General features: G+C 53.0%; 1 protein-coding gene across 1 annotated transcript; it reads left to right on the top strand.

Annotated features, from left to right (window-relative positions):
• Nucleotides 1–1,122: 1,122 nt before the first annotated feature.
• Nucleotides 1,123–3,969, top strand: LOC105040041 (uncharacterized). Its single transcript, XM_029262932.1, has one exon. It carries the CDS (start codon nucleotides 1,169–1,171, stop codon nucleotides 3,737–3,739), a length of 2,571 nt encoding a protein of 856 aa, XP_029118765.1. The 5' UTR covers nucleotides 1,123–1,168; the 3' UTR covers nucleotides 3,740–3,969.
• The last annotated feature ends 11,777 nt before the right edge of the window (nucleotides 3,970–15,746 follow it).

The following is a 15,746-nucleotide window of genomic DNA, read 5'->3' as shown; positions in this document are numbered from 1 at the left end:
GCATTTATGCATCATTAAAATAAAATGGTTAGCATGCCGAACTGACTTTCTTTCTATTTTTGTGACAAATATATAGCTGCCATCATGCAAGATCAAATCTCAAACATCTCCACTAAAGATAGTGTTGCTAATTCATTGGAGAAAAATATAATATTCATATCTCTTGAAATTTGATCAACTATTTAAACTCCTATATTGTTGGAATTGTGAATAAAAAGTGCAGTTTACATGGACGAATCATACAATGGTAATTTAAAGGATTGCACAGACGACAAAATATAATAGCACACTTAATTGATTGAAGGATAGAACTTTATGAAATCTAAACTAGGCATTTTATTAGGAATTTGTTTCACCAGTGCTCGCACATATCAGTTGCTCATGCCAAGAGCTTTCCATGGCAAAAATAACAAATCCTAACCATCCATAAATCTCTGGGTAAGGAAGAATGACAAGGGGCATGCTGGATTTTGTGAGCATGATTGAAACAAATAACCATGTCACTTTTTTTAACAAAAAATTTACTGCTCTTCCATCTTTTTCCAACACCAATCAAAAATAAAAAAATAGAATGAAATAAATTTTGAAATAAAATAATTAATAAAATAAAATTTTTATTGAAGTCTACGACATCCGTCCATTGGACCGAGCAAGATAAATTACGATGAAATGGAGACCAACCTACGAGGTCCGAAAGGAAAAAATATTCGTTACAATAGGGATACCACATCAAATTTGTAATAAATCAATGATAATTTTTATATTTTATCGATTATCATATATTTTATTAATTTTTATAAATTATATCATATACTATTTCGTGTCTTTCATCATCCATTTGTATTTGGTGATTAGTTTGTTATAACGGTGACGTGGAATCACCGTTGCAGCGAATATTTTTCCGTCCGAAAGTGGTGCAAGCCCGTACAAGGTGTTTCGTTTGTGCCCATCCATCCCACTCCGTGGGAATTCTTATGTATCCGTTTCTCACGTTGGTCATGTCCGTTTCCACCTATCATATCAAACCAACCAAACAAAACCAACTCCCCACCTCCAAACGAGGCCAACCATCCATAAACGCCCCCTATAACAACCCTCTCCCACCTCCATTCTCTTAAAGCAGCCTTGGGGCTCTCCAAGGGTGGTGTCACACCTCAACCTGCCCAACATGGAGGCCTTGGGCCGCTTCCCACCCTTCCTTCTCCTCCTCTTCCTCCTCTCCTTATCCCTTATCCTTCCATCGTCAGCCCTCTCCGATGCCGAAGCGGCCTTCATCACTCATCGCCAACTCCTTACTCTTTCAGAGAATGGGGACCTTCCGGACGACTTCGAGTTCGACATCAAAATCGGCATCCGCTTCGCCAACCCTCGCCTCCGTCGTGCCTACATCGCCCTTCAAGCATGGAAGAAAGCCATCTACTCTGACCCCCTCAACTTCACCGGCAATTGGGTTGGCCCCGAGATATGCACTTACAATGGTGTCTTCTGCTCCAAGGCCCTCGATGACCCTAATGCCACCGTTGTTGCTGGTGTTGACCTCAATGGTGCCGACATCGCCGGCTATCTTCCTCTCGAGCTTGGCCTCCTCAACGACATTGCCGTCTTCCATATCAACTCCAATCGTTTTTGCGGCATCATCCCCAAGAGCTTCTCCCGCCTCACTCTCCTCCATGAGCTCGATGTGAGCAACAATCGCTTCGTCGGGTCCTTTCCCATGGTTGTCATAGGCCTGCCCAATCTCAAGTACCTCGATCTTAGGTTCAATGACTTCGAGGGCCCCCTCCCATCCGAGCTCTTCGACAAGGAGCTCGATGCCATCTTCCTTAATGACAATCGCTTTAGCTCCCATATCCCTGAAAACTTCGGTAACTCGACAGCTTCCGTCATCGTCCTCGCCAACAACAAGCTTGGAGGGTGTATTCCATCTAGTGTTGGAAGAATGGGAGCTACCCTCAATGAAATGATCTTGATGAATAATGGGCTGGTTGGCTGCTTACCATGGGAGATTGGATCACTGGGTAATGCAACGGTGTTCGATGCTAGCTGGAACTCATTAGTCGGAGTGCTGCCCAAGAGCTTTGCTGGGTTGACCAAAGTTGAGGAGTTGGATTTTTCGCACAACGTCCTCACCGGCATCGTATCAGAAAGTCTTTGTCGGCTACCAAGCCTCGTCAATCTCACATTCTCATATAACTTTTTCAAGGGTGAGGCCGAGGAGTGCATGCCCGGAGCAAGACCAGATGTTGTGTTTGACGACATCAGCAATTGCCTTCCAAAGACACCAAAGCAAAAATCGGCAACGATGTGTGCACCAATTGTGAATCGTCCAGTGGATTGTAGCCAATCCAAGTGTGGAGCTTCTCCTAGCAACCCGTCAAAGCCGTCACCGTCTCCGAAGCCATCACCATCTCCGAAGCCGGTAAAGCCATCGCCATCCCCGAAGCCGGTGAAGCCATCGCCATCCCCAAAGCCAGTGAAGCCATCACCTCTGAAGCCATCAGTTCAATCACCACCTCCACCATCTCCAACGCCAGTGTACTCACCTCCACCTTCACCATCTCCAGCACCAGTGTACTCACCTCCACCATCTCCAACACCAGTGTACTCACCTCCACCATCTCCAACACCAGTGTACTCACCTCCGCCTCCACAGAGGAAGGAAACAGTGGTCACTCCAGTGCACTTCCCACCACCCTCACCATCTCCAACGTTCTCACCTCCGCCTCCACAGAGGAAGGAAACAGTGGTCACCCCAGTGCACTTCCCACCACCCTCACCATCTCCAACGTTCTCACCTCCGCCTCCACAGAGGAAGGAAACAGTGGTCACCCCAGTGCACTTCCCACCACCCTCACCATCTCGAACGTTCTCACCTCCACCTCCATCACCAAGTGACACTCCCGTAGCTCCATTGCAGTCTCCTCCGCCACCACCTTTGGTGTTCTCACCGCCACCACCACAATCCAGGGAGGCACCTGATACACGTGTTCGCTCACCACCACCACCAGCTCAATCTTCTCCGCCTCCAAGACCAGTAAGCTCACCACCACTACCAGTGTATTCCCAGCCTCCTCCAGTACACTCGCCACCCTCTCCCATAGTCCGGTCTGCACCTCCTCTAATCTTCTCACCACCTCCTCCAGTGAACTCACCACCTCCACCTAATGTCCACTCACCCCCTCCTCCTATGAGCTCACCACCCCCAGCAATTGTTGTTCACTCACCACCACCTCCACCGGTCCACTCACCACCGCCACCCGTCTTCTCGCCACCTCCTCCAGTTCACTCACCACCTCCACCGGTCCACTCACCACCGCCACCCGTCTTCTCGCCACCTCCTCCAGTTCACTCACCACCCCCACCAGTGGTCCAATCTCCGCCACCTCCAGTCCACTCACCACCACCACCACCACCACTAGCATCTCCTCCACCACCGGTGCATTCGCCTCCACCACCGGTGTACTCACCGCCACCATCAGTTGCTGCTCCACCACCACCACCCCCCGTCTTCTCCCCACCACCACCCGTCTTCTCTCCACCTCCACCAGTCTCCTCACCACCACCACCACCAATTTCATCTCCTCCACCACCCGTCTTCTCTCCACCTCCACCAGTCTCCTCACCACCACCACCACCAATTTCATCTCCTCCACCACCTCAAGATGACTTCATCCTCCCACCGGTTGGTGGAACAAGCTATGCATCACCACCTCCACCAATGTACGCGGGCTATAACTAAATCTACTTAGCCCTCCATTCTCCAAGAACAACCATATGCGATAAGGAAGTACTTGTTTTTACTTTCTTATAAATGGCAATGCAAAAGAGGAGGCAGGATGAGGCAACGACTTGTGAATCTCTTATATCTTCATTAAAGGAATCTTATTTAAATGTTCATATGCACTGTAAAAAAATATATGTGATTGTGAATTATACTGATTTTTTTAGAGGATACTTCTTTTAGATTAACCATTCCTTCCTATATAATTACTTTACGTAAACTTTGGTTTGTCATTTGTGCATATATGGTGTGCTTTTCAAATAATAGTTTGATGATAGCACAAGTAATTTTTATGCTTCATATGAGGTCATCAAGAGTACCAATTAATGGGGAAGGAAGCAAATAGAACGAGGCAAGAACTTTAAGCATGACTAAGATAATTGCATGATATTGCATGTACCATGTTGCATTTCTACCAGCTCGTCAAAGGATACATGTTGTCTGGTATATAAGTTCACGACAACTTACTTTTCTAGGATTGTGGCAAAGATGTATTTATGTCAAGACCGACAAATGCCAGCTAACCTAGTTAACGGGGTTGTCATCTCAGTACGTAGTTGCATCGTAATTAAGCCAAAGCCCTTTTAATCACAACTTGCCTTGATACCTTAATACTCTCGAAGTTCTTATTAAGTGCAGACTTTGGTGCTATTAGAAGGTTTTCTAGCGTTTTCTCACAGCTTTGGAGACCTGGCAATTTGGATGCCTTTCCTTATAGGGGCCTTCTCATGCATCTTTGTTTTACATGCTTATATATTCTTAATGGCTCTTCTTCACTTTATCCTTACCTGGTGTAATTGAAGGTGTCAATAGAAGAATGGTGGGTTCAAAATAAAATAATATTATATTTTTTGAAAGTATTTAGAGACTCAAATTGCTCATTGTTTCATTGCAAAATGACCCCATAGATATTTATAGCCACTAGGAGAATTTACGAGACATAATATATCACTAATTAAGCATTTATAACACTTCTTCTCAAAGGTCACATCTATAATTCGAGATTAACACATAAGTACTCATGCATCTTCTAGATAATGGGAGTTTCTATATGACTCTTAGACTCTTAAAACTCTTAGACTTCCAACACTAATAATAGTACAATTAAGTTTATTTACTAACACCACCCTTAACTTAATTGTATTCTATCTCCCGTGCCAAGTAAGTTTTTGAGCTTGTGCAAATGATTTGCTGCAAGTGGTTTGGTGAAGATATCAGTAACTTGATCATGAATCTTCGCATAAGTTAACTCTACATTCTTCTTCTTTACATACTCTCTTATGAAATGAAAACAGATGTCAATATGCTTACTCCTTTCATAATAGATCGGATTATTTGTTAATGCCATTATCGATTTGCTATCCACATATATCTTAGTAGCATCAATTTGAGAGAAATAGATATCTTTCTTATACCAATTTTTTAAGCCATATGGCATGGCAAACATATGAAGATGCCGCAATATATTTCGTCTCACAAGTAAAAAGAGTCACAATAGCTTGTTTCTTAGAAAGCTAAGTGAATGCTGTATCATCCATGTAGAAAATAAATCCGATTATACTCTTTTTATCATTCGAATCTTCTCCTCAATCACTATCTTAATAATCAAAAAGCCGAAAATCATAAGAAGAAGAATACATTAATCTATAAGATATAGTACCTCGGATGTAATGAAGAATTTTTTTTGCGGCCTTCTCATGTATAGATTTTGGTTTCTCCATGAAATAACTTAATAAGCCAACTCTATATAGAATATCCAGTCTTGTATATGTGAGGTATTTTAAGCTTCCAACTAAGCTTTTATAAAGAGTAGGATCCATCATCTTGCCTTCTTCAAATTTTTATAGTTTGACTCTGTTGGGGAATACCCACCGACCGACCGACCGATGGCCGGAGGGACCGACCGACCGACTTACGGTCGAAGGGACCGACCGACCGATGGCCGGAGGGACCGACCGACCGACTTACGGTCGAAGGGACCGACCGACCGACTGTCGGAAGAACCGACCGACCGACCGACGGCCGGACCGGTCGACTGACGGACGCCGTCACCGGCTAATTATCGGCTCACGACCGACTGGGGATATGTCGGGCGCACCTTTCCCGACCGACTGAACCCAGAGGTCTGATGACCGACTCACGAAAGACTCGCCGACCAACGGAGGGGCCCGACGCCACTCAGCTGGCCACCGACTTTTGGTCGGTCGGCTCCTCCAATCGCCGTACAGCCGCCAGACCTCGTCAGCTCTGACAGCGACATGCGGCACGGCTATCTAGGGGCATTGTCCCACCGAGGGCATTGTCAACCCTGGTGATTTGACGGCCACACGGCGACATGACACTTTCACGGCGACTCTGACAGTCTACAGTGAGTTGACAGTTCCTCACTTATCTGCGCCATTAATGACGGCGCCATACCGTGCTCCACTATATAAACCGGGGAAGGCAACAGTGCGAGGGGGCTCTCCCCACTTCTCGACTTCGAAACCACAGGCTCGCTCCTCATCCTCTCTCTCTCTCTCGATCGAGCTCTCTGTCTACATTTCACTGTTGCCCAGTCACCTCCCTGACTTGACCGTCGGAGGGTCCCCGCCGGAGCCGCCTCCAGTCAGTGTGGACTTCTCGTTTTTGCAGGTGCACGTTCTCCGGCGATCGATCGACGGGGCGATTGGCCGCAACAGATTGGCGCGCCAGGAAGGGGGGGACAGCATGACAAAGATAAGAGCTCAACGATCGAGAATCACTGGATCGGCAAGGTGCTCTTCCCGCCGGGAAGAGGCCTCCCCGCCACCAAGACGGTGGAGCCCAGCTCTCCACGCCCTGCAGTGACCACGGAGGTGCAGATTGCGGCCATCGTACGGCAGATGACCGTACTGACGGATGCAGTCAAAAGCCTCCAGCAGCAACCGACGGCCCGTCCGATGCCCTCCAGGAGCAGCCGCCGACGACCGCGCCGATCTCCGTCGCCTCCGCGCGAGCACCCTCAACAGCGCTCCCACGGAGAAGAGGAGGAGCGGCCCTGGCGTGACGACCGACGGTCCCAGCAGCCCTCCCTTTCTCCTTTGGAACGGGCAAGGAAGGAGAAACGACCGCGCACGCCGTCGGCCTCCCTCTCGGAATCTTCCGGAGACTCCACTCCCGAGGTCTTCCAGCATCGACGAGCGGACGACTACGAGCGCCGGTTCGAAAAAATCGACCGTCGACTCGCCCAGTTGCAGATGAACGGCCAGAAGTCTTCGAACGACGTCGACTTCCAGACCGCCCAACCTCTCTCCCGACTGGTCCTCGACGAGCCGATTCCCAGTCGGTTCAAAATGCCGCACGTGGAGCCATACGACGGCTCCACCGACCCAGTCGACCACCTCGAGGGCTATAAAGCTCTCATGACGATTCAAAGGGCAACTGACGCTCTTTTTTGCATCGGCTTCCCCGCTACACTCCGCAAGGCTGCCAGGGCCTGGTACTCCAGCCTTCGGTCGGAAAGTATCCACTCCTTCGGGCAGCTCGAGCACTCGTTCGTGGCCCATTTCAGCACCAGCCGAAAGTCGCCGCGAACGTCGGACAGCCTTTTCTCCCTCAAGCAGGGGGAAAATGAGACGCTCCGACACTTCGTGGCGTGATTCAACACGGCTACGCTTGAGGTCCGGGACCTCAACGAAGACATGGCTGTCTCGGTCATGAAGCGGGGCCTGAGGGCGTCCCGATTCACCTATTCTCTGGACAAGACCCTCCCCCGGATATATGCCGAGCTACTGGAGCGCGCATACAAGTATATGCGCGCGGACGAAGGAGCGTCCGACCGATGCTTGGCCGAGCCCAGAGGCCCGAAAAAAAAGCGGAGGAAAGGTCGGGAGCCCGCCGAACCTAGCAGGCCCCCGACCGATGGTCGGGTCTCGCCACCCCGACGGATCCAAAGGTCACCCCGGCAACAGACTCTGAGGCTGGCACACCCCAGGTATGACTCCTACACTCCTCTCTCCGCTCCTCGTGCGCAGATCCTGATGGAGATCGAGGGGGAAGAATACCTGCGACGGCCTCCGCCTCTGAAGGCAAAGGGCCTCGACCGTCGGAAGTACTGCCGATTTCACTGAAGCTCCGGCCACGACACCGAGCAGTGCATCCAGCTGAAGGATGAGATCGAAGCTCTCATCCGTCGGGGGTATTTCGGCAAATTTCGGAAGGGTCCGCCGACCCAACCAGTTGCCGATCGACGACCCCAGCCGACTGAAGAGGCGGCGAACAATCAGCCGACGGCCGGAGTCATCAACATGATCTCCAAGCGGCTGGGCCCGGGGACATCTGCGGTAGGGGAGCCGACGAAAAGGCCGTGTCTGGACGACGAAAAGGCCGTGTCTGGACGACGTAATCACCTTCATGGGAGACGACGTTCGGGGCATCCAGACTCCCCACGACGATGCTGTTGTTCTGTCGACGACAATAGCAAATTATGATGTAAAATGAATTTTTGTTGATAATGAAAGTTCGACAAATGTTTTGTTTTACTCGACCTTCTCCCGGATGCAACTGTCAACTGATCGACTTAAGAGGGTCTCCGTGCCCCTGATCGGCTTTGCCGGAGACGCTGTCACGACAGAGAGAGAAATCACCCTGCCCGTGACGGCCGGCACCGAACCACGGCAAAGCACGATCCACTTAACTTTCGCGGTCGTCCAAGTTCCTTCGGCCTACAACGCCATACTCGGACGATCCGGATTGAACGCCCTCAGAGCGATCGTCTCGACGTACCATCTCCTTGTTCGGTTCCCGACCAAAAACGGGATCGGGGAGATGCGCGGGGATCAACAGCTCACCCGGCGATGCTTCCAAATCTCCGCTCAAAGTGACGAGTCGAGGGGTTCTCTGACAATCGACAAGCTGGACCAACGGGAGGAGGAAAAACGAGGTTCGCCGGCCGAGCAGCTCGAGGCGATCCCGATAGGAGAACATCCCGACAGGAAAGTTTGGGTCGGGTCCCAACTGCCCGACACCGAACTACGCCGACTGACGGAGCTGCTGACGGCCAATGCCGACATATTTGCTTGGTCAGCGGCAGATATGTCGGGCATCCCCCCAGAAATAATAACCCATCGACTCAACATCGATCCGACGATGAGGTCGATGAGGCAGAAGAAAAGGTCCTTCGCTCCAGAAAGGCAGAGGGCCATCGACGAAGAAGTGGACAAGCTACTCGAAGCAGGCTTCATCCGAGAATCCACATATCCCGATTGGCTCGCCAATGTTGTCATGGTCAAAAAAGCCAACGGGAAGTGGAGGATCTGCATCGACTACACCGACCTCAACCGAGCCTGCCCAAAAGATAGCTTCCCGCTTCCCAATATCGACCAGCTGGTGGATGCGACATCCGGATTTCGACTGCTCAGCTTCATGGACGCCTTCGTCGGGTACAATCAGATCCAGATGGCGCCTGAAGACGAGGAGCACACCGCGTTCGTGACTCCCAAGGACCTCTACTGTTATCGAGTGATGCCCTTCGGACTGAAGAACGCCGGCGCCACCTACCAGCGACTCGTCAATAAGGTCTTCAAAGACCAGATCGGCCGCAACATGGAGGTGTACGTGAACGACATGCTGGTGAAAAGCATGCAGATCCCGGACCATGTTCAGGATCTCGAGGGGACATTCCACACCCTTCGACGACACCGAATGAAGCTCAACCCGATCAAGTGTGCTTTTGGGGTGACCTCAGAGAAGTTCCTCGGATTCCTCATTTCTCAGAGAGGGATTGAGGCCAACCCTGTGAAGATAAAGGCGATCCTCGACATGCATCATCCGAACACCAAGAAGGAGGTCCAACAGCTGAACGAAAAAATTGTCGCTCTTAGCCGATTCATTTCTCGATCAGCTGAAAGGTGTCTCCCATTTTTCAAAACTTTGCATTACGCAAATGGGTTTTCTTGGTCGGATGAGTGCCAACAGGCCTTCGAAGACCTGAAGAGGTACTTGGCTTCCCCACCGCTGCTCGTAAAGCCGCAGGTCGGGAAAACCCTGTATCTCTACTTGGCCACATCTTCTGAGGCGATCAGTTCGGTGCTCGTCCGAGAAAACGAGTGCCGAACCCATCAGCCTATCTACTACACCAGCAAGGTGCTCCACGGCATGGAGGCCAGATACTCGGAGACGGAAAAGATGATTTTTGCCCTGACCATCTCCGCACAACGACTCCGTCCATACTTCCAGGCCCACGCCATAGTGGTGCTCACCAACCAGCCCCTGAGGGCGATACCGCACCGACCCGACACATCTGGACGGCTCGCGAAGTGGGCAATGAAGCTCAGCGAGTTCGACATTCAGTGCCGACCAATGCCTGCCCTGAAAGCTCAGGTCTTGGCCGACTTCATCGCCGAATGCCCGACAACCGACCAAGGTTCGGGAGCTGAAGACCCCGGACGAGATGCGGTCACTGAGCCAGACCCGATCTCCACCTGGGTACTCCACATCGACGGAGCCTCAAACGCTCAGGGAAGCGGGGCCGGGCTCCTACTTACGAATTCGGATGGGGTGGTCACTGAGTACGCCCTCCGGTTCGACTTCAAGGCCTCCAACAACCAAGCCGAATACGAGGCACTCCTCGCCGGCTTGAGGATGGCAAGGGAGCTGGGCGTCGACAGCCTCCGGGCATTCTCCGACTCTCAGCTGATCGTAGGGCAGATCAAGGGCGAATTCGAGGTGCGAGATCCGACTATAGTCAAGTACCTTCAAAAAGTGAAGGACCTCGCGGCATGCCTCAAGTATTTCAAAATTTCCCACATCCCAAAGTCGGAGAACGCCCGTGCCGACGCGCTCTCCAGACTGGCGACTTCGGCCTTCGACTCCTTGGGTCGGACGTTCATGGAGAACCTCGAGCACCCGAGCGTCGATCGGGTCGATGAGGTACGGCAGCTAACATCCGAACCAAGTTGGATGGACCCGATCGTCCGGTATCTGACCGACGGGATCAGTCTCGAAGATCCCACGGAGGCCAAGCGACTCCGATGGTCGGCCTCACAATATGTCATCATGGACGGCCGACTCTACAAGAGGTCATTTTCCCTTCCCCTGCTTAGGTGTTTGGGACCGACCGATGCCGACTACGCTCTCCGAGAGGTTCACGAAGGAATTTGCGGGAATCACCTGGGGGGCAAGTCCCTGGCCTACAAGGTCTTGCGACAGGGCTACTACTGGCCTACTATGAAGAAGGATGCGGCCAAGTTGGTCCGGAGGTGCGAGCCATGTCAAAAGTACGTCAATATTCAACACCAACCGGCCAGCCAAATTGCCCCTATTGTCGCTCCGTGGCCCTTCGCCCAGTGGGGGGTCGACATTCTCGGGCCTTTTCCACCAGCGTCGGGCCAGAGAAAGTTCATCGTTGTCGCCATCGACTACTTCACCAAGTGGGTGGAGGCCGAACCATTGGCGCAGATCACCGAACGGAAGATGGAGGACTTTATCCAAAAATCCGTCATCTTTAGGTTCGGATTGCCGCACACCATCATCACCGACAACGGACGGCAATTCGACAACCAAGACTTTAGAGACTTCTGCGCCAGGTTCCACATCAGGCACCGACTGACTTCAGTCGGGCACCCCCAGTCCAACGGTGAGGTCGAGGTGACCAACCGAACCTTGCTCCACGGACTCAAGACCCGACTAAACGAAGCCAAAGGCCTCTGGGTCGACGAGTTAGGCTCCATTCTGTGGGCTTACCGAACGACCCCCCGCGTTCCGACCGGGGAGTCGCCTTTCAGTTTGGCCTATGGAACGGAGGCCATGATCCCGCTCGAGATTGGACTGCCATCTTCCAGGGTCGAGCGGTACCAAGAGCCGGACAACTTCGAGAGTCGGAGGGCCGACTTAGACCTCCTCCCCGAACTGCGGGACGAGGTCCAAATTCGCATGGCTTCGTACCGACAAAGGATCGCCCGGTATTACAACGCCAAGGTCAGACCGAAGCTTTTCAGGCCTGGCGACTTGGTCTTGAGGAAGGCAGAAGTGTCGAAGCCCTTGGACCAAGGAAAGCTGGCCCCCAATTGGGAAGGACCCTACAAGGTAGCAGACACCTACGGTCCGAGAGCCTACCGACTGGAGACCCTTGAGGGGAAACCCATTCTCCGAACTTGGAACGCCGACAACTTGAAGCTGTATTACCAGTGAACTTTGTAATTCAATAGTCGGAATACAAATTCAGCTTGAAAGTTCGGAGTTTTAACTCTTCGACTAATGATCGGTGCTCATCAAGGTCAAGCCCCGACGTGACGATGTGGACTTAGTGTCCTCTTGGAACTAACGGCCTTATCGTCGATGATCCATCGGACCCTTACAAGGACCGATGAACTCTTACTGACGGGAGTTGACACTCCTTCGACGATGCGTCGGACCCTTACAAGGACCGATGAACTCTTACTGACGGGAGTTGACACTCCTTCGACGATGCGTCGGACCCTCACAAGGACCGATGAACTCTTATTGACGGGAGTTAACACTCCTTCGACGATGCATCGGACCCTTACAAGGACCAATGAACCCTTATGGACGGGAGTTAACACTCCTTCTACGGTCGAACTTTCGGACCAAACCGTCGGCTGACAAGCTGATCAGGCCCCGACCAAAGAGAGGCGAAAAGTCTACGCGACCGACGTCGCGACTTCCGACCAGGCTACGGTCGGTCGAAGGATATTCGGCTTACCACCGTCTATCGCACAACGCGACCTTAGTCGCATCCACGACTTGCCGACCGACCCACGGTCGGCTGGGCGATATTCGGCTTACTACCGTATATCGAAAGACACAAAACGAATGCCCGACGCAAGAGCATGGGGATCCGACTTATTGTCGTTCCCCCGACACTGCGCCGGACGACATTCGATCGAACGCATCTATGGAAGCCCGACTACCGAACCTTTACCAGGTTCGGTCGGCTCCCGACTCAACAAGACGCGCCCGACTGATGAGCTCGACTATCAGAAGCCGACCCAAAGTCGGGACTTACCCTTCCTTCGTAGCGGCACAAGTTGCCGAACGTCCTACCGACTTATGTGAGTTAGCGACTTACACAAGTTAATGACTCACTAAGGCATTCAACTACACATTTGGAAGAAGGAGACAAAGGGAAAGCAGAAGAAATTTTCATTCAAAATTTTCATTCAAAATGTACAAAGTCGGGTCGAAGCCCGATTACTTGTATTTCAAAAAATAGAAAAAGCAAAGAAAAATCGGTATGGCCCGATCAGCCGTCTGAGTCGATCTCCTCGACCGATGGGAGATCGGGGATGACTGGTGTGTCGGCCACGAGCGGAGCCAGGTCGACGGCTGAAGCTGGTCCTTCGGTCGGCGGGGGACTGGCAGTCGGCGCTGCTTCCTCCGGGATGACTTTCTCCGCGGTAACTACGCCTCCCGACGGCTGGTCGGCCATCTCCTCGGTGGCTTCCTCCTCGGCCCCCGGTGGGACGATGCTGCTAAGGTTGAGCTCCGGATACAAGGCCCGGACTGCCTCCCGACCGTCCTCGTACCCCACCCGGTACGAGGCAAACCCGACTCGAGCATCTCCTCCCGATATTGGTCAGAGACCCGGAAGTTGTCAACCGCTCGGTCGGCCGATTCCCTCGCCGACCTTGCCTCTTCCTCCGCTCGGCCGAGCGATTCCTTCGCCGACTCCACCTCCGCCTTTGCTATGTCGGCGTCGGCTTGGGCGATCGAGAGTTCCTCCTCGGCCTTGGCGAGCTTCTCCAGGCTCACCCGAAGCTGCTCACGCTCTCCTTGGAGTTCGGCGGTGGCGCCGTCCTGTTCGTGCCGAAGACGACGCACGGCCCGACCCTTATGTCTGGCCTCCTTCTTGGCCGACCTAAGCTCGGACCCAAGCCGGGAGACCTCGTCTACTAACTTGGCCTCCCGATCGGCCGATTGCTGAAGGAAGTCGGCCAACATCGTCCTCTCGGCTTCGGCCGCCGTCGACCTCTCCTTATAAGCGGCCCGGACATTGCCGAACCTCCGGTACCCGGCCTCCAGTTCTGACATTGTATAGATCAGCTGTCGATCGCAAATGCTTCGTTAGGATCACATAACAAGAAAAATTTCTAAGGAAAAGGGAAGGTGATGCGAAGCTTACCTCGACCATAGTCGGATAGAACCAGGACAGCATCTCGGTTACCTGCCGAGATCTCAGCGACTCGACGTCGGCCGGAAGAAGAATCCCCTGGCACAACCTCCTCGCCAGGTTGTGGTCGGCCAACGCCGACGCGCCTTCGGGGAACTGTGCACTGGGCGGCACGGATCGGCTCCCCGACCTTGTCTCGTCCGCGGGGTCCATCGGGGCTTTCCCTCGATCGGCCGCCCCGACCGACGGAACCGGCAGCGAGGGGATGCTCGAAGTAGAACCAGCACCCCCCGCTGCGGCCACAGACGCCGCCGGATGATGTTCGATTTCCCGAACTACATCCGGCTCCACCGCCTCCGGTGATGCCTCCGACGTTCCTCCGGCCGCTTCACCCATCGGCCTCTCCTCCGAACGCGTCGCCGGAGCCGCGAGCGCGATGACGGGCTCCGACTGATCGGTCACCGACGCTTCAACAATCGGCGCCGCTGGAGCAGGCTTCTTCGGGGGGCGTGAAGGTCCGGCCCCCGATGTTGGCCTCTTCCTCGTCGCGAACTGCCGAATCTCCGCGTCTGTCAGCCGCATTCTTGGAGGTGTCCCTGCAATACCGACAAAGGTGTTAGCTAAAGAACCGGACTAAGGGTCCGATGAGAAGGAGATCGGGAAATCGGACGATACCTAGTCGGTGGACCAAGCTTAAGCCGGCGTCATAGAGAGCTTGTTCGGTAACAAGCTCCCTCTGCTTCGGGACCGACATATCTTTTAGTCGGTGGAAGTCCTCCCGGTCGTCCGCTTCCACTCGACTGTTGTCATTGGCTTCGGTTCGGGGCACGCCCCAGTGAGAAGGAAAGCCCCAAGAAGACGGAGAAGAAACAAAGAAGAATTGGTTCTTCCACCCATGAATGGACGATGGAAGACCGGTGATGAAGGAAAGACCCTTCCGGGGGTTGAAGAGCCACCACCCTCGGGCTTTAGGGTGGGGTCGGAGCACAAAGAAGGCCCGGAAGAGAGAAATACGAGGGTTGGTCGGCAAAAGCTGACACAACAAAGCAAAACTGATGATGAGACGGACTGAGTTCGGCGCTAGTTGCGTCGGACAGAGTCCGTAATAGTTCAGAAGATTCTGGACGAACTCCGAAATCGGAAGTCGAAGACCTACGCGGAGGTCCTCGACATACAGCGCCAGCTGACCAGGCGGAGGGCTGTTAACCCGACCGTCGGCCCCTGGGGCGGATAGTTGAAACTGCTCCGGGATGCAGTATTGCTCCCGAAGCCGATCAACATTCAGCCCTGAAAGCGAGGAAGCCTCATCTTCCGGAGTCGATCGGGAGTCATCGGTCGAGTTCCCCGACCGAGCTCCCTGAGTCGGATTCCTGGCCATTGTACCGGAACCGAATAAGAAAGGAACGGGGAAGAAGAAGAAGATGAGGAGGACGAAGAAGAGACCACGAACCGGAGGAGCTCTTCTGGAAGCAAGAAAGCTCTGCCCGCGACGACTGAGAAATCGCCCGGACAGAGTTTCGGCAGCAAAATGGCAATGGTGGGGTCTTGGGTCCGAGAGGTCCTATATATATAGGCCCGACCGACGGCCAAGATGACTCCGCGCCGATCGAAGCTCCATAGATGCGCGACACGTGGCGGCCTCTGGGTGGCTGAGGATTCGGCGCGCCCTGTCCCGGGACGGCCGCACCGCCCATACTAAATGCGGGGGGCACCGGCCAACCACCTTCGACACGCGGCATGCGGGGACGCGGTTCCCTATTTATGCGCCCGCGCCGATTCACGTTCCTGATGGGACGCCTGCCAGCGCCCACCATGCTCCCACGATCGGCACCGGATATTCGATCGTCTGACACCGTATCGTCCGGTGCCCGATCT

Source organism: Elaeis guineensis, chromosome 1 (assembly GCF_000442705.2).
Source record: "Elaeis guineensis isolate ETL-2024a chromosome 1, EG11, whole genome shotgun sequence".
Taxonomy (NCBI): domain Eukaryota; kingdom Viridiplantae; phylum Streptophyta; class Magnoliopsida; order Arecales; family Arecaceae; genus Elaeis; species Elaeis guineensis.
The sequence above is the reverse complement of the archived record's forward strand: the minus strand, read 5'-3'. Positions and strand labels throughout refer to the sequence as shown.